At 42.9% G+C, this 19,334-nt stretch overlaps 1 protein-coding gene across 2 annotated transcripts; it reads left to right on the forward strand.

The window, feature by feature from the left end:
* Positions 1-1,475: 1,475 nt before the first annotated feature.
* LOC104636707 (protein mono-ADP-ribosyltransferase PARP12) lies at positions 1,476-18,473 on the forward strand. Of its 2 annotated transcripts, none has more exons than XM_075755095.1 (12): positions 1,476-1,854; positions 2,909-3,044; positions 4,055-4,349; positions 5,332-5,430; positions 7,246-7,369; positions 8,950-9,145; positions 9,732-9,852; positions 11,373-11,469; positions 12,492-12,570; positions 13,883-14,013; positions 14,696-14,836; positions 15,706-15,887. In XM_075755095.1, the coding sequence occupies exons 1-12, from the start codon at positions 1,541-1,543 to the stop codon at positions 15,737-15,739; spliced, it is 1,767 nt and encodes a 588-aa protein (XP_075611210.1). In that variant the 5' UTR covers positions 1,476-1,540; the 3' UTR covers positions 15,740-15,887. The 2 variants fall into 2 exon arrangements, with proteins under 2 accessions (XP_075611210.1, XP_075611201.1); XM_075755086.1 differs by having other exon boundaries at positions 1,478-1,854; positions 14,696-14,847; positions 15,706-18,473.
* Positions 18,474-19,334: the final 861 nt, after the last annotated feature.

The raw sequence follows: 19,334 nt of genomic DNA on the forward strand, positions 1-19,334 counted from the left end.
GATTATTAGGAAAGCAACAGAAGACAAACCAAAAAAACACTGAAAAGCCACTGTGCACATTTGATATACTCTCATCTTGCAGACTATCTGCAGGTCACCTTCTTAAGGAAAGACAGTCTTAAGGAAAAAAGGAGGACAAAGCCCAAACTATGGAATGACTTCCATAGAACAAAAGACTAAAATAGACCAAAACTTTTCAGTTTGGAAAAGAGACAACGAAGAGGGATATGATCAGTGGATATAACATCAGAAATTGAACCAAGAAAGAAGAGCACTTTTTCCTTGTTTCAGGAAAGCTAATCAGTGGACTCTGGAAGGGAGGGGTGAAGGACAGTAACGCTACAGCCTCTCATGTTGCCTCCGAGGCATCTGTTGACGGCCTGTCAGATGCAGCATACAGATCTATATGAACCTCTAACTGACCTAGTATAGCTGTTCTTCTGTTCAATGTACTTGTCTAGCTTCTCATTTTGTCACTCCCTTCCTGATCTCACAGGGCAAGCAGGAAATAAGACGAGACAAGGGGAAAAGCGCAACAGAACCTGACTGGCAAAAGAAGCAAGCAGGCAGGATTCTTGCTCAATGAGAACCACCATCCACTTTAACAGTCCCCATGCCTACTGCTGCTGGTCTGACTTAAATAATGGTATTTTACACCGTTGTTTTACCATCATTTAAAGCATGCCTCTGAGTGAATGGGATGCAGTACCAGCAGTACTGAAATGATCCACAGGAAGGCACTTAAAAAAATTAAAAGATGGTCTGCCTCCTAAGGAGTTTGTGAGCTCCCAGAGGGTGAGCACATTACTTGGCCACAGTCTGGTGTCATGGCTGCAGTGACACCGAGGTGGTACTACACGCATTGCAACTGGGGCTGCTGCCTCTCCAGCAGACGCGTGCCCGTGACTGAGCTTTTAATTTAGATACCGAAAGGAGTGCGAAAGCGGCCTTCACGATGTAGCATCAGAGAACTGACACTGGTCAGAAACCTCAACTGAGAAGTTTTTCTGGTGCCTTGCAACAGTGGCATTCACACTCCAGCCTCCTTCCTGTAACGGAAGGTGGTGAAGGAGACTTGGCTGCAGTCTCTCTTCTCCCCTGGGCCACTTATTCCTATTTGAGATGTGCAACCTTGCAGCTGCCACCCCTTTTTGGTCGAATTTGGTTAAAAATGGCTGATACATCCCAAAAATCAGCAGGAGGAGGGAGGCAAAGGGCCCTCACACAGTACCACTGCATGTGTCTCCCTCCCTGCAATCAGGCAAAAGAAAACCAAACCAAACCACCCCCAAGCCCCACTGAAGAGATATCAACGCCTTTTGGGTGACCCTGGCTTTCTGGGACCGTCTCAGCAGGCGAAGGGAGACTCGGGCCTTGCGGGCAGCGATGGCCCCCGCTGGCCCCGCCCGTGCCCGTTTCCCCGCGCTGCCGGTTTCGTTTTCGTTTCCCCACAGCGGAGGGTGGGGCGTTCCGGGGCGGGGCTGCCCGGGGCCGGCCCCCGAGCGCGGCTCCGGCCGGGGAAGGAAGCTGAGCGGTGGTCATGGAGTTAGCCGACCAAGCGCTACGGGTATTGTGTGCCAGCGGCGGCTGCCTGGAGCAGGGAGAGCTCCAGCGGCGGCTGCCGGGGCGGCCCACGACGGAGCAGCTGGCGCCGCTGCTGCGGGATGCGCAGCGGTTCACGCTGGTGCGACGGCCCGATGAGGCGGCGGGGGCGGCGGCAAGGGTGGTGGCGGTGGTGGCCACCAGCCCCGTGCGGCTATGCCAGGAGTACGGCGCGGGCTGCGAGGGGCAGTGCGGGCGGCTGCACCTCTGCAAGTACCACCTGAAGGGGCTCTGCCGCAACCAGCAGGCGAGGTGAGGAGAGGGGCGGGGGGCGGCCCGGGGCGCCTCCATCGCCGCCTTTCCGCCAGGGGCTACCGGCGGGGACCCGGGTAGCGCTGCCAGGGCTGGGAGGGGGCAGGCGGGGCTGGACCCTGCGGGGTGTGTGTGTGTTTGCTTGGGCCTCGTGTGCCACTGCCTCCGGGCGCGGTTGACGTCCGCGGAGCCCCCTTTCCCCTCCGGGCATCGGCGACCTTCCCGGCCTTGGAGTGCAGCGAAGCGAAGCCGCCCGTGCTGTTGCGGCCTGTGCTGGCTGCCCTGTTGGTAGTGCTCACGATAAGTGTTTTGGAGAGGACAGTTGCTTTAAGGAGCCGTGGAGGCACCGGGGCGCGGGGGTTGCGACCGTTTCCGCCTCTCGGTGCGGGCACGGGGCGGCTGAGAGCTTGGGCCTGGACCCGGCTTGTCCTGTGGGGCGAGGGGGACGCTGCCTGAGGGCCTCAGCCTTGCGCTCGGTGTGCCCCCAAAGCTCGTTTCCGTGTCGGAAATGCTCCCCTCCTCCCCCCCCCCCCCCCCTTTTTTTTTTCCCAAAGGAAAGAGACACAAGCAGTTGTTTCACAGACTTCGGGTTGCGGCGTTTCCTCCCCGGCTCACCGCCCTGCTTCGGGCGCTACCCCGTCCCCCCCCGTAGGGTGAAAGCCTTCCCCCCCCCCCCGCACACAGCGAATCTGGGCTCTTTGTGCTGCAATAACCTGGGGAATGTGCTTATCGGTTTGAGTGGGAGGAGCGTTACTCTGGCGTTTTGGTGTTTTCTCGGGCGTGGTTGTGAGCTGCAGGTCAAAAATGCCAATATTGTCAGACTACACTAATGCCATAACAACTGTAAATCAGAAATAGCGTGGCAATTATCCTCAGACTAATTATGTAATCTGCTTAGCAAATCACATAATTACTTTATAAAGGAGCACTACAGTTTTTTCTGAAACTAGCTAATTTGGTGTGCTTTTTAAACTGTTTAGTGTAATAGAGTTGGCATAATGAGATAGTGCCTGTCTGTTACACTCATTTTGCACTTGGGTTTCTTAACTTGTAGGAAGGAATGCAAGTTTGTTCACAACTTCTACTCGGACCACAATCTCTTTGTTCTAAAACAATATGGACTTCAGCGTTTTAACAGTGATGAACTTCGCCAGCTTCTGCTTCAAAATGACCCTTCCCTCTTACCAGAGGTGAGTAGTGCTGTGACAGTTTTGTAGCCTTGTGTTTCAGTGAGTATCACGAAGTGGAAGAGGCTTGATACTGGCTAGAGATGTTAGGTTAGCATAATGCAAATCTAAAACTTCAAATCTGCATTGTCTGCGGTGGGTTGACCTTAGCTGGCAGCTAAGCACAGTGCTTTGTTCACTCCCCTCTTTCTCGCCCCAAAACAAGAAGGGAAAAAGTGGCAAAGACAGTTTAGCAAGTGGATGAAAGAGGGGAGAAAACAAGTGTTGCAAAGGAAGTTAGTCACCACGTCCCACAAGCAGACCAATGCCCAGCAAGTCTCTGAGCGAGTCCTGCATTGTAAGAAGGACCCACCTCTGCTTTCTCCACCTCTTTTTTTAATTTTTTATTTTAGAGCATGACATTACATGGCATGGAATACCCCTTTGGCCAGTTTGGGCCAGTGGTCCCAGCTGTCTCCTCTCTCAGCCCACCAACCCTGGAGTGGGGGGGGGGCAGAGTGGAGAAAAAGAGAAAGCTTTGACACTGTGCAAGCACTGCTTAGCAGTAACTGAAACATTGGTGTGTTATCAATGCTGTTTTGATCACAAATCTAAAACATAGCACCATTCGGTCTGCTGGGAAGAAAATTAATTCCATCCCAGCCAGATCCAATACTCCTTACCATCAAATTCAATTCAGTAAAGTTCACTATTCCAAAACTAGAAAACCAAAGAGTCTGGGTAGTGACACAATAAAATCGCCTATCCTACATTTATGTGACTTAGAACAAAATCCCATCTGCTTGAGAATGTCTATAAGATGGTTGTTGTCTGTCTGAAAGATCTTTCTAGACATTAGCAGGGAAAAAGGAAAACTTATCAAGCAATCATTTGGAAAACAAGAAGAAACTTGTATAAGTCTTTTAAATGCAAATGTAAACATGTAGCTGTAAAAATTTAAAAATCGTGAATTCAAACAGTCTGTATGATCACATTGTACTTTAATTTTTTTTTTTTTTTTTCCTCTACCCAAGGTCTGCTCGCATTATAACAAAGGGGATGGACCTTATGGATCTTGTACCTATAAAAAGATCTGCACCAAACTCCATATTTGCCAGTACTTTTTGCGGGGACAGTGCAAATTTGGCAGCAGCTGCAAGCGATCCCATGACTTATTAAAGTCAGAATGTTATGACAAACTGGAGAGACAGGGAATGAGCTCAAACATAATTCAGAAACTACCCTCCATTTATAGGAATATGTATGACATAAACAATGGCAACAGGAACGTGTGTGACATACAAGATGCCAGGTCTTCACCAGGCAAAGGTAAATGAGATCAGCTTTTGAAAACATCAGAAGAGGAATCATTATAGTGAATGTAACATTCTCACAGATATCATTAAGAAAACAGAATTCACATCTTGACATGTCTTTTAGGAGGTGCCTTGCACCTTTCTGATTGACAGAGATTTGTGTGTTGACAAGTCAAGTGGATTTCAAGGCATTGTGGGTTCCTGAGAGATAAAGTGCTTGGTATTTATAAAAATCTTGAATTTGGGGTTAGAAATGCGTAACAGGAACTGGAAATAGGGAGTTTTGTTGGTTTGTTTTTGGTTGGGTTTTTTTTTTTGTAAAAACATGAGGGTAGTGAACTGGTTAAGAACAGGGATTATAAACTACTTTAACCATTTTTTTTCTTTAATGCAGTCATTGTTTAGCACAAGAATACAGACAGCAGCATCCTAGTTTTCAGAGATGTAATATTTTGTTCTTTTCTTCTGAAGTTCCTTAGAATTGTAAGATAAGTATTATTTAGCAGGGAAGAAGAGGATAGCAGAATGGAAAATCCAAGTGTGTATGTGTGTGTTCATCTCTGCCATTCTCCCTGCAGTTCCTTCTTCCCTTCTTTGTTTCCTTAGGTGTGCTTTAATTTACAGAAGTATCAAATTTTGAGACTTCAGATTTTATAGCTGCCAATGTGTACAGCTATGTGGAATGTGTGGTTAACTCAAGTCTGTCTAGAAATGTAAAGGCATTGGATTCTATTATTATTTTGTAGTGATAACTAAAAACTGCTTCTGAGGAATTTAGCAGTTACGGGAAAGTCAGGTTTAGAAAGGATGAATAAAGGGTTAGGACTTTTGAGTATACAAGGTTATCAAAGACTTCAGTGCCTTTCTGGAACTGAATGCAGTTTCATAGTTGTCAACACTGTTTGTAGGCATCTTCCCTACACATAAGTGCACTTTTAAGAGGGCTTATTGGAACAAGATGTGTTAATAAGGCTTATAATTCTGCCTCCCCCCAGAGAGAAAACACAGCTCTAGCGAAGTATCCTCAACTACAAATGATGATGATTTGGAACAGATCTGTTTATATCATCTGTACAGAAGTTGTGGCTTTAAAGGTAGGTTGTGACTATAGCAATTCCAGTCTATTTTCTCTTTTCTCATTGTCCTGGTTTCGGCTGGGGTAGAGTTAATTTTCTTTCTAGTAGCTGGTATAGGGCTGTGTTTTGGATTTAGTATGAGAACAATGTTGATAACGCACTGATAGTTTTAGTTGTTGCTAGGTAGTTGTAGCATCTAAGTCAAGGACTTTTCAGCTTCTCACGCTCTGCCAGGTGCACAAGAAGCTGGGAGAGCACAGCCAGGACAGCAGACCCAGACTGGCCAAAGGGATATTCCCTACCATAGAATGTCAGGCTCTGTTTATAACTGGGGAAGTGAGCCAGGAGGGGGGATTGCTGCTTGGAAACAGACTGGGCATCGGGTGGTGGTGGTTTTGTTTTGGTTTTTTTCTTCCATTGTGGTGAGCAATTGCATTTGTGCATCACTTGTTTTATTTAACTTCTTTTTTATTATTGCTGCTGTTGTTGTTATTATCTTCTTTTGTTATCCTGTTAAACTGTCTTTATCTCAACCCAGGAGTTTTTTTTCCATTCTCCTCTCCGTCCTCATGGGAGGGAAGGGTGAGCAAGCGGCTGCATGGTGCTTAGCTGCCAGCTGGGGCAAACCCATGGCACTCATAAAGAGAAAGTTGTAGATGTCTTTCACAGAAAGGGGAAACTTCAAAGCTTATGCTTATCTATAGTTAGATCTCATTGTAATCTTGAGGGCTGGTAGGAAAGTGACCTACCTGGTATACCAAATAAAGGAGCTGTTTTGTTTTACTCTGAAGTGTATAATATCAGCCTGTGCTGGACATTGGCTACTACACCTGTGTTCACCTAAAGGTGAACTGACACTGAATGACAGGAGTCCCATTTCCAAATAGCTAGAAAAGATACTCTGAATTCTACGTTCTTCCTTGTTTCTTCTAGCACTCTTCTGTTCCATCTGTCTGAGCTGTCTCCCTTTCAAAATGTTCCGACTTGTCCAGGAAAAAGGCTGCTTTTTCCAGCTTTTTCTTGTCCTTGTGTCGTCCTTTTCCTTCTTGATGTTCTTGACCTGCAGTAGCTCCCTGATGTAGTGCACAGCTTCTCATAAGAGCTGTGTGGTGCAGACTCCTTGACTTTCCCTGTAGTTAAGTTGCCTGTTCTGTTATGAAAGCTAGCCTCAAGTTTATGCATATGTGTACTGGTGATGGGATCTTATCTTCTATTGAGTGACTGCATACTGACTCTTCAAATGATTTCCGATTAACGCTTGCGATACCTGAGCCACTGCTACCACTACTCTTGTTCCTCCCCAGGTGGGGCCTGGACCCTTAGAGACTTCTTGAAGTCTCTAAATTAGCTACCTCCTGTCCTAAAACTAAGAAGTGTTTTGTGTTTAGGTTTTTGGGGGGGGGGGTTTCCCCCCTCAGTAATACCACTTTGGGACTACGTAGTTAAGCGTAGATATTTGAGTCTACACCGTTAATTCTGTATGTGAAATAATAGCTTTGTGTGAGCTTGTGATCTTGATGCATTGTAAATTTTTGTCTTTGAGAAGACAGAACGATCCTTCACCACTGAGCTCTAGCTAGCAACTTTGAGCCACAAAGAAAATCTAGTAGGTACAGAAACTGAACTTCTGCTTAAGCTCAAAATTAAGGTTTGCTTGATCATGCTGAAAACTTCTGAGTTCCTGCTTGTAATGATTCCATAGGTGAACGCTTTCCATAGGTATGCATTTGATACTTTGACAAGCTAGGTGTACAGCCCTGAAATGTTGGAGTTTTTCTCATAGACTGTAAAAATAATGCATCCCTTACTTTTTTTTTTTTTAAACTTTTATAGACAAGTGTATCAGAACTCATTTTCACTTGCCATATAGATGGCAGATCTCTGATGGTAATACCTGGAAGGACTTGAAGAATATGGAAGAAATAGAAAAAGCATATTGTGACCCCAGTAATGCCAGGTATAAACTCTTATAAAATTTAATTATGTTTGGAGTTTGCTATATTGGACCAGACCCTTAGTGGCTATAAATTGCTACGATTCTATTGCAGTCATTACATAAGCAGCTTCATTTGGTATTCTCCTGACCTTGCTATGCTGGAGATCTGCTCCATTGTGACTTACTTATGCCTGGAGTCTGTATAGGACCTTCTGGGTTACTGTACTGGGTTTGGCTGAGACGGAGTTAACTTTCGTCATAGCAGCCCATATAGTGCTGTCTTCTGGATTTGTGACTGAAACGGTGCTGACAATGCACCAGTGTTTCAGGCATTGCTGAGCAGTGCTTGCCCAGAGTCAAGGCTTTCTCTTTTTCCCCCACTCTGCCCTGCTCCTCCACAGTGGGTAGGCTGGGGGTGGGCAAGGGGTTGGGAGAGGATCAGCTGGGACAGCTGACCTGGACCGACCAAAGGGATCTCCCATACCGTATGACGTCATGCTCAGCAATAAAACCTGCGGCAGAGGAAGAAGAGGGAGGGGTTTTTGGTTTGCGAGGTGGCTGCTGTTTGGAGGCTGGCTGGGCATTAGACTGCCTGTGGGAGGTGGTGAGCAATTTGCTTTGCTTTATTTATTTGTTTGTTTATTTATACCACCACCCTCCTTCTTCACCTATTGAACGGCCTTTATATTGACCCATAACTTTTGTCACTTTTGCCCTTCCTATTTTCTACCATCTGTTGTGCAGGGGAGGCGGAGTGAGCAAACAACTTTGTGGGTACTTGATTGCTGGCCAGGGTCAATCCACCAGTTATTTTATGTGACTGACCCATAGACTAATATTCTTAGCTGTGAAAAAATGTATAAATACTTCCTACTGCTGCTGCCATAGGAAGTCTTAATCCTCACTAAGAATTGCTGGAAAGCTGCAGAGAACTGTGATTTTATCACAAGTACTTGTGGGAATCTCTTCTTTGGTTAGAGCTTGTCAATACACAGCTTGACCCCATGCTTAGAAGTAACCTTCTCTTTCACCTTTTGAGATGGAGGATGGAAAGGTAGCATGAGATTTGCCCCTCCAGCCCTCTTCCCTCCCCCAGTCCATATTGTGGAACTGGTAGAACACCTTGTGTATCTGGAGAGAGAGGTGCAGAGAACCGTTAAGAATACGGAAATACCTTTAAGAGTTTGGAACTGGAAGGGGCTCCAACCAGTATGCTGTGTCCCATGCTGGAGAATTTACCTAGCCCTCTTATGTTGTGTTAGAGGCTCTTTGAAGCCATGCTTAAGTTATGACAGTGTTCTGTTTAGAATATAGTTGGTTAGCAAGAAGAAGGCAGTGTACTTTTTCCACTGTTTCTGTTCATCTTATGTAACTCACTAATTTACGAGTTGATAATGGTTACTGCACACGGAACCAATGTGAGACGTAATACTGTAATGCAAAATATGTACAAACGCAAGACAGAACTGGGATTGTGGTGGAAACTGTAGGTTTGTGTTCTGCTTTTGAGTGATGTTGACTTAATTTGCAAATTTGTGGTGGGCTTCTAAACCTATGTAAAGCTTCACAGTTCTGATTTTTTTTTCTCCCTTTTTTTACAGATTTAATAATGATGATACTGAAAGTGGCTCTGTCTTGTCATGTATCTGCTTTGTGAATATGTGCTGTGGGTTTGCAAAGGTTAGACGTCTTTCTACAGCCTCCTCTGTGACCAAACCCCCTCACTTCATTCTTACAACAGAATGGATCTGGTACTGGAAAGATGAATATGGCCTGTGGCAGGAGTATGGAAAAAAAGTAAGTGTGGAGAAATGGGGAGACTCTCAACTCTGTGTTAAAAGTGCAGAACTACTGAAAAGTACACAGTGTTTATATATCATCCCCTCTTTTGTCACCCACTTGCTTCCTCCCTCTCACTGATACCATACAGATGGACTTTAGAGGCATAATGGGATCTTTTCCCTGAGAATTTGACTGGTTCATGTAGTGGAATGCTTACTGGTGAGTCACAAAAATTATTGACAGATAATTCTTCAGTGAGTCATGCCAGATAGGATCACATTAATACATTCTTTTCACCGCTTCTGACTAAAACTTCCTTTTTCTGAGGTTCCAGTAGTACTTTGTGCATCTTCGCTAAGGTCTAGTTGGTGAATGTGCAGTCTCAGTAGTAGTGTTCACCGCATGCACTTTGCAATGTAAATTTAGGCTTCATAACACTGCTTGGTTTGTTTTAGAGGTGGTTTCAACAGGGTTTTGCCTGACAGCCACTGTCATGCACAAAGGCTGATAGGTTAGTGCAGCCACCATACCATATGACAGTTGTTGGTTTTTAAACTTGCTTGTATATAACAGACCAGGCGAATCTTTTTTGGCCTGACAGGATGATAATCATGCAGCTGCCACTGTCACTAGCGATGACCTGGAGAAAGCTTATATAGCCAAAGGTTCTCCAAAGCTGAACTTCCAGGCTGGAAGACATGAATATGAACTCAATTTTGGAGGTATGTTCCATTTTCTTGGGGTTTTTTTTTGTTTTTCTCCTTTTCCCTCCCTCCCTGGTCTTTTGTGGTTTTAAACTACAATAGTGCAGTAGATAGGAGAGAGAAATTTGAACTGTGAACTGCAACGCTTACAGAGGCAGATCAAACTTCTCAGGATAAGAGCCGTTCACCTAAGCAAAGTAGCATTCCTATTCCTCCAGACCTTTTATTTTTTAGAAGTTCTTGTGCTAGGTTTCAAAACATCTGTCAGCAAGTCAAAGTGTGACATTGCCATTGATGCTAGCACCAACACAAATGGTGAGAAACTTCTGGAAGACTTGGTAAGCCAGCTTCTGGTCTGTGTTAATCACTGGCTTGCAGAAAAAGGACTACTTGGGCAAGGTGTGGGGTCCAGACAATCTTTAGCATTGCAATATTTATGTAGCTGTTTTCTTTTTGTAGCTCTACCTGTCTGAAAAGGCTGAGGAAATACCTTGACTGTGTCAAAGTAGAGAGATGGGTTTTCCAAGATTTCAGGAAATTTAAGCCACTTGTGATGGCACTGTCCTCTCTGAGCTGTTGCCTTTCCAGGTATCCTCTTCAAAAATCATGGGGAACAGTGGTCGTGGGAATCAACCTGCCCATACTGTCATTTTGGTGTAGTTGCCTTTCATCCAACTCTCCATTACTATCTCATTCTGCATGGGGCGGGGGGGAAACAAGCAGAAAGGGTATGTGATATGTTGTTTGTGATTCAATTGGAAGCAATGCTGTAATCTTCTCTGTAGGCTGGGGAAACTTGTCTGGCTTAGAAAAGAAAATTGCATAGTAAATCAATCCCTTTTATAAGGTTTGGGTTTTTTAGTAACAGGCAAACGTGCTCAATGTAGACATCTTCCAAAACTTAGCTTCTAGGCTTGGTAGTGCCAAGAGGTAGGTTTGTTTGTTTTCTTCCTGTGTGTGTATCTCTGAAGATGAGGACTAATTCTGCTGGCTGCTACTCATTCTTAGTTGCTAGTACGATATGGCAGTAGCTACAGAAAGAATGCCTCTAAAATTCGGGTTGCTGTGACTTGTTTCTGCTGGTAGTCGATAAAAAAGAATGGCCTGTGGTAGCTGCTAGGTTGCATTTATAGGGTTTGAAATCTAGAAATACATGTAGGAGGACAGTATCTTGATTGCAAGTTGAGAAGGAGGGCTGCAATCCATGGAGCAAAAGTAGATACTTATTTTACAGTGATCCTTTTCGGTTCAGTGTGGCTTTTGGAACAATGAAGAGAAAATAGCTACTAGTGTCTTACCATTCCTTCTAAAGTGAATAGCAAAACTGAAACTAAAATCCCTCTCAGTTATGTATACAGATAGATTGTGGGTTCCACATCCTGCTCTGACTTCCCTTTGTGTAGCAAGAAAAAAGCTTGGTGCCTTTTTGTCAACATTTTTAACAGCTCAGTGGCAAGTTTTGCTGCAATGTGAAGGCTTTCTAAATCTTATTTCTAATTGTTCAGGTTTTTGGTGTTTCGTTTTTTTCTTTTTTCCAGCCATGATTCAGAAAAACATTCGCTACAAAACAGAGAGAGAGATTTGCAGAAGACCTAAATTTGTCTCTCAGACAGAGGTAGAAGAGACAAGAGCAAGGTAAACTGCAACTGCTTATTCTGAGGTGATGGATTTAGTGCATTGTGAATGCAGTGTCTTCCAAGGGTGTTAATAAGGTGAAGGAGTAGTTGTTAAGGCTAGTAGTTGTTAATTGTGAAAGAAATTGAGAGGGGAAGGGACATACCTTTCCTACAAAAATGTCTGCAGTATTGCAGCCTAGCCAACAGTTTTCAAGCAACTTGGGAGCCTGGGGGGTGAAGGAAGTTTGGGCTTGGCCACAGAAAGTGTGGAAGCATAGAAAATAATTCAACAGGTAGCAATGTTGTAGGGAGCTGCTGATTAGAAGGAGCTGTCTTCTTAGAGCAGCTGATAAAGATGGAAGCAAGCAATAATGTTTGTGCATACTAGCCATTTCTGACATCTGAGATCAGTAATTTTCGAAGCTAAGTACAAGTTTAGAAACAATTCTTCTGAGAACAACCAATCTGAGAGGAAAGTAGTAGTTGTTACAGGTAAAGCAAAAGGAAAGAGTCTGCAAGGGGAGAAGTTTTATATAATTACATGTAACAGCCAACCTTTTTTATGCATTCCCTTGCAGCACGTAGTGCTTGCTTAAACAACACAAAAAAGAGCACCTAAACATGCTAATTAAAATTGAGGTGGAAGTAGGGGGGGGGCTGTATCTATTCCATTTCTGTTGTATTGATATGATACTGCATGCATTTTTATTTATCTGCTGCACTGTAGCAGAGCTTTTATGTATACATTCAACTCTTTGCAACTAAAAGAACTACTTCATGTTTAGTTCAGTACATATCTTTTTTTTTTTTTTTTTTTTTCTTTCTCATTTGGCATCTTACTTCCTGCCATAAGTCTTGACATGATTTGGAACAAATATTTTCATGTACTGAACTGAAAAGACAATTTTGAAGTGTTTCTGAGTGTGTTCAGTTGCCTATATTCTCCCTAAACTTGGCAAGAATATTTAGTGTTATATGTACATAAAATGTAGGGATTTGTTTTGTTTTAATTACCTATTTGTAATGTCTTGTAATATACAGTGCCTTTAAACATACAGAAGAGTTTAAGCACATTCCGGCTCACTGGGACAAATCTGCCCTGCCTGAACTGGGATTCAAGGTTTGGAGCTTTTTGTTTTTTCTGTCCATCCGTTTTGTCACATACAGGTTTGTTACATCAGAAGTTCAGTGTTTCTCATGCCTTTGTAGATGACCTTTTCTTACATAACGTAACGCAGAGGTGTTGGTAAATTTGAGCCTGGCATCACGCTGGGCAGACCTAGAGGTGAAACTAGACCCAAATTTAAACTAACAAATGGTGTCAGTATAACCATGGCAACGTTGACTTTCACTGCTACTATTTATCCCTTTCCTTGGCAAATTTGCCTGAAGCTTATACTGTATTAGCAAGACTGTTACTGGTTCCCAAGATACATAACTTTGAAGTCCAACATGTGCTGAAGCATCAGAAAGAAATCATGCCTCTGAACTTGAGGGTAGCCATTCCCTGAGCTGTGTATAAGTAGACTGTTGTACATCTATGGAGCACTGCTGAAAAGAGCAGAGGTCAGACTGGGATCATTTACTAAAATGTACCAGAACTCCAGTGGAGAGAACTTGTTTACCTTTGTAACACACCCAGTTAATATCTGCATGGTTTGCCTTTGCTGACTTCCTGCCTGCCTCCACCACCACCTCTGTCAACTCCAGTAATTATACCTACAGAACAGATCATCTTGTATTTAGCTTGAAAATTATGAACTTGCACAATGCAAATCCTCAAGAAATTGTCAGTAAAAAAATAGGGGAAGCTAACATTGACATTCTCTGTGTTCCTAGGGAAAACATGCGAGTAGAAAACTTTGCTTGCTTTCAGGACTGTCATGTCAGGAACTGATTTTTGGCACAGTGTCCTTACCCTTTCCTAAAATGATTGATTGAATAAAGGCTTTTCAATTTAAAAACATAACAGGCAGTGCAGGTTGTGTTCTCTGGCTGTAGGGAATATAAAGTATAAAGATTTAAAATGCATGGATGTAGAGGTACTCTTTGATTTGCTGCAATATAAATTCTCCATTTTTTTTTTATTTATTTATGTGCTCATTTCTTCTGTGTTTAGGTAGTTTGATATATGTATGCAAATGTATCTTAGCCCAAATATTAAAAGGGGCTGAGTGGCTGCACAAAAGCACGCAGCTCCTTTAATCTCCTGTGAGAGAGCAACCTGGCTATCTTAAACCGCAGGAGTTAATGTTCCCTAGGTAAGAGCTCACTTTTACAGAGCAGGGATCTCTAATCTGCCTTTTTTCCAAGAGTATTTTTGCTGCTCGTACTCTGCTTCACAGAAAACACTTTAAAGGTCTGAGTAGTGTACTAGGTAGGGTGATTTTCTTATGAATGATGAGAGTAACTTTTTAATCTTTTCCTTACAGCTGATTGAGCTTGACGGGTCTTCTGAAGAATACAAGAAAGTCAAGGTGGGCTTTCAACGCACAATGCCCAAAACAGTTATTAAAAGGATTTGTAGAGTTCAGAACCCATCTCTCTGGGTACTGTATCAATGGTACGTGTAAAATACTGCTCTAGTATGTGTGCATGAAATTTGTTGTCTCTGCAGTTAACTGTATGCTAAAGATAGACACGCGCATTCCTGAAATGCAGCTGCATTTAAGAATCTGCTTCCACTCCCCCACTGAAATACCTAGCCAAGGTCAACATGTAGATAAAGAGGTACTGACAAAACCAAAACTCAGTCAAGACCTAGAGCTTAGAATAGTCAGATGAGCTCTGTGGGAGGAATCCTTGCTCCTGAGTAAGTGGTTTTGACTTCTGCCAGGCCTGTGTCCAGGACAGCTGCCTTGAAGCTGGTAATCAGTCACATCTGGCACAAACACTGCTTTGTAGCTGGTCAAGACTGAAACAGCCTTCAAGACTAAATGCAAAACTCACTGAGGGAAAGTCTTAACATGAACTCCTGTGTTTAGGAAAAAAAATAATGCTAAGATTCCTCCCCCTCTCCTAATAGGCAGTGAATGAAACAAAACATTTTCATTATTAAATACCTGGAGGCATTTGTGTATAACGAAAGCATGTTTTTACACAGCTAGACAGCAAGATACCCTGTATACCCAAAGTTTAGGCCTTAGTGTAAGGATTTTCAGAATGTCCTCTTTGTGTAAAATTGTCTGAGTGCTCATATGGCTGGAACCTGTCTGGAACTGCAAAGACACTGCTGCTCATTGCAGGCAGAAGGAACAAATGCAGAAGAGCAATGGTGGAAAGGCTGTGGATGAGCGATTTTTATTTCATGGGACCAGTAATAAATACATTGATGCCATCTGTCATCAAAACTTCGACTGGAGGATCTGTGGCCTTCATGGGACGGTGTACGGCAAAGGTTGTTTTTCAGTTCTTTCATTAACCCTGGACTTGCTAAAAAATTCTCAGTAGTTACTGCAGAGGTGTGAAGTTAGAGGGCACTCAGCCAATCTAGGGCTTATTTTTGTGATGATGTAGACAACATAGCTGACTTTGGCAATGGTCATTTGGAGCTAAGGCATACTGAAAGGCCTTGGCCTCTATGCTCCACTCTGTCTTTGTAGGAAAAGACAGGTTTAGGAGAGGCCAGTTCTAGGGACGGTTTCTCCTAGAGTCCAGGCTTACTTGTGTTCCAATTTCTCCAAGCTCCTACAGGAAGGCAATGTGGCATAATTTATTTGCGTTTTGGTTGTTTGGTTTTTTTTCCAGGAACATAAATGTCATTCTGGTTACAGACTTTTTACTTTCTTAGCAAATTATATTCCTTTAGATTGTCCTGTGTACAGGAAAGGATAAACATACCAAATGGAACAGCCAAGAGACAGGCTGACTGACTGACTACCCACCCATCTGAATACTTTGTAACTCTCGGAAATGTTCTAATGAATATTAGTAGCCTCTGTCAAGAGAGGAACTTGGGTGAGATTGGGGGAAGGTGGGCGTCTAGGGTCAGGAGGAAATCTTTTTGAGGAATATGATAATATTTAAAACATTATTTGTGTGGCTTTTTAATATCTGTGCTGTGAAAAATAAAAGTGTAGGTAATACAGAGTGGTTGTTGTCACAAAGAAGGACATACAGGACAAGTGAAGGCTTTGGAAAGGTCGTTCATGAACTGCTTCATGGCTTTTGTTTATGAATTCATTTTCACACTGTATCACCTCCTTCCCTGCAATTTTGGTGTCTTATCAACTCTGTCTTGGTTTCTCTTCTGCAGGAAGCTATTTTGCAAGGGATGCATCTTATTCTGACAACTACTGCAGGGAAGACTCATACACTAAGACCATGTTTCTGGCACGGGTGCTGGTGGGAGAGTTCACTCTTGGCAATTCTTCTTATGTTCGGCCTCCCTTGAAGGACAACCAAAACTTCTACGACAGTTGTGTGAATAGCTTTTCAAATCCTTCTATCTTTGTCATCTTTGAGAAACATCAGATTTATCCAGAGTATCTCATAGAATACACTGACCAGGCATTGGCAAAAATGCTATAGCAGCAAAACCTGTCATCATTACGTTTAGCTGGTATAAACATTTTTTTTTAGTATTGGCTTAAGAGAGAAAAAGTGATTTTTAGAAGTTTTGTAATTGGGTAGGAGAGTGTTCAGAAACATTTATTCTCTATCCTTTCTGTGCAATAGGAAACAAGAGGTAAAAAGACACAAAAGATGTTCTAAAATTCTTAAAATTCCATTCTCCTATTCTTTAGCAGGTATCATGTTTCCCTGCATTACTAGAGCGTAATAAATTTTTTGGATGAACTCACTGATGGTTGTGACATGAGGATTGGCTGTGACTGCCAAGTTTAAACAATATTTAGTTACAATTGTTTCAGGATAGATCTTTACACTTGCTCGTTGGTCAGAGGTGGCTGTCTCCTACCTGTTTTTTAACTCAAAACTTGATAAACTTTTTTAAATAATCTGTCTCCTGTAACAGTAGACATTCAGATGTTTGCAAATGAGACTGTACAATCTCTGTCTCTGTGCTCAACTCATTGCATAAATTCTTAGCAGCACTGTTTTTTGTCCCTACTTAATCTTCACCAACAAAGCCTCAAAAATTAAACTTGCTTGTTGAAAACTAACAGAGACTTATTTTTCACTTGTTAATTGTCTCATTTAAAACTACTACCAAAGATAGGAAGCATAATAAGGGTTTCTTGGTGCTGTGCTACTCAGAAAATTGAGTTAACTCTATCAAATAAAGGCTTGTGCTGGTTTTGGCTGGGATAGAGCTAATTTCCTTCATAGTAGCTGGTATGAGGCTGGTTTGGATTTGTGCTGGAAACAGTGTTGATAATTCAGGGATGTTTTGTTACTGCTGAGCAGTGCTTACACAGAGTCGAGGCCTTTTCTGCTTCTCACACCACCCCACCAGCGAGTAGGCTGGGGCTGCACAAGGAGATGGGAGGGGACACGGCCGGGACAGCTCACCCAAACTGACCAAAGGGATATTCCATACCATATGATGTCATGCTCAGCATAGAAAGCTGAGGGAAGAAAGGGGGGATGCTCAGAGTGATGGCGTTTGTCTTCCCAAGTAACTGTTAACACACAATGGAGCCCTGCTTTCCTGGGAATGACTGAACACCTGCCTGCTGTTGTGAAACGGTGAATGAGTTCCGTGTCTTGCTTTGCTTATGTGTGTGGCTTTTGGTTTACCTGTTAAACTGTCTTTATCTGAGCCAAGCTGAGATACACAATGTAATTTGCTCACCGCCTGGAACCTGGTGCCCAGCCCATCCCCAAGCACCAACCTCTCCTTCCTGGCCAGCGCCCCCCCTTATAAACTGAGCATGACATCATATGGTATTGAATATACCTTTGCCTAGTTTGGGTCAGCTGTCCTGAGTGTGTCCCCTCCCAGCTTCTTGTGAAAATTAACTATCATCTCAGCCAAAAAAACAGGACACTGTCTCTCATTAGGTGTATTGCCGCTTTGGTTGAAGGAGGTACGCTGGTTACCTGTGTAATCAAGGTGCTTTCTTGCAGGAAAAAATGTTTACCTGGGGAGTGCTTTTCAGCCGCAGAGCTGAAACCTTTAAAAATCTGAAGATTAAGCTGAATATTTAATTGTTTCCAGCAAAAGATGTTAGTGTTGAGCAGTCAGCATTACATATATGCAGATAATCAAAAAACTTGAACTGTCATGTATTTCTTAAGATTAAAGTTGCTGATGCATAGACAGATACTTTATCACAGCTTTAATGCTCCTGAATGAGTACTTGATAGCTATAGTGTACTGCAAAAGCCTTAAGATGTACTTTGCATAGGACCAAAAAAAGCTCATCTCTACCTGTATTCTAGATGCACTTCTTTTTAATTCATCTGGATGATGATTGACAGGTGTACGCTGGCTAACTTTATTACTTCAGCACTGTGAAGCAATGGCTTAGCCATGATTAGCTGCAGTAAGGCTCTGCAGAACAACTTTTTATATGAACTGTAAAACTAGCAGAATGATATCTAAAGGAAAATACTCCTATTCCATGTTTAAACCCAGTAAAATACAGGATGTGGAAAAGCAAGTTGACTATGTGCTTTCTTTTGAAAGACTTGTAATAGAACATGCATGATAAATCTCATGTCAACAAATGAGTTCGTCAGCAAATACTATATTGAGGAGGAAAACATAATGTATGAAAGCTTTCATACCTGTGCAGAATAAGATTTTTCTGCCAAACCAAAAACATGCTTATCTACGTGTTCATGGCAAGTGAGAATACAGATGGTATGCCTTTCTTCTGCTGTACATGACCATCATTTCAGCTAAAAACTGGAATAACTAAAGTCATGTTCATCTTTTGCCAGAAAATTGAAACAAACATTTTTTTCATGTTGAGATATTTTTAATAACACTTTTGATGGCTAATTCAGGTAAAACTGGTAATATTTTAAAAACCTTTAACTTGATTCTTGGAGAGGATGCGTAAGTGTGTGTGCATGTGTGTGTGTGTATGTAAATAAAGTAACTGGAATAAAATGGCTGGTTGTGTAACTTTGTAATCTGTTATTTTGCCATTAACACACAAAGAAGAAAAGTTACCATGTTTTCTACTTTTGAAACTGCAGGGGTAACTTTCTTATGTGTGATAAACAAACGTACTCAAACTACTGAATTCCTTGTATTGTGTTTCTCCCTTTCAATACTAAAAGGACCATGTTTCACTACGTACCTGAATTCTTGGGAATTTTCTTAAAGATGCTACTGTTAAGTAGTGGAGTCTCTCTACAGCTGTTTGGATTGCATTTGGAAATAAACAGCTTAGAGTCGTTTGTATTAAATCCAAACTTTAGACAAAAATCGATAGTTAACCTCTTTTCTGAGTGAGGAGGATATCTCTTGGCTGCTTATGGCAAGAAACTGAGCAGGAACAGTGTAATAATCCCTGCCTCACTCCTACACCATGTGAGGAGAAAGATAAGCCATAAAAGTTGTTTCCTTTTGATAACAATCACAGCCTGGCAAGACAGATGAGAAGCCAGCAGAAGCCAACCAACTTTGCTAAGGCCAGTAGTGCAGCACAGAGCACTGTAGCTTGTGAGCTCCACACACACCCCCCCCCCGCCCCCGCTGGGCTGGCAGCCACCCAAAGCTAACCCACCACACTGTTTAATGAGTTTTACCTGTAATCAGGTTTGTCATGATATTCTGCCTAGATTTTATAAGATGTGGGTGTCAAAACCCTGTTTGTAAGTGGTGGCAGCAAAGGAGCAGCAGTACGCTACCCGCTTCGGATCCCTGCAGCCTGGCAAAGTAGGAGTGGGGGGTAAGAGGAACTTAGCTGGATGGCACATACCAACTCCAGTAGCGAATAGCTCCCTTGCGCTTCTTGTTTCAGGCCC

Source organism: Balearica regulorum, chromosome 1 (assembly GCF_011004875.1).
Source record: "Balearica regulorum gibbericeps isolate bBalReg1 chromosome 1, bBalReg1.pri, whole genome shotgun sequence".
NCBI classification, from domain to species: Eukaryota; Metazoa; Chordata; class Aves; order Gruiformes; family Gruidae; genus Balearica; species Balearica regulorum.

Excerpts from the sequence above, each read along its gene's own strand:
- LOC104636707 (XM_075755086.1), top strand. The coding sequence starts at position 1,541 with ATGGAGTTAGCCGACCAAGCGCTACGGGTATTGTGTGCCAGCGGCGGC. Across the intron at positions 9,146-9,731 it reads GGCAGGAGTATGGAAAAAAA|GATGATAATCATGCAGCTGC; the intron begins GTAAGTGTGGAG and ends TTGGCCTGACAG. Across the intron at positions 14,848-15,705 it reads TGGGACGGTGTACGGCAAAG|GAAGCTATTTTGCAAGGGAT; the intron begins GTTGTTTTTCAG and ends TCTCTTCTGCAG.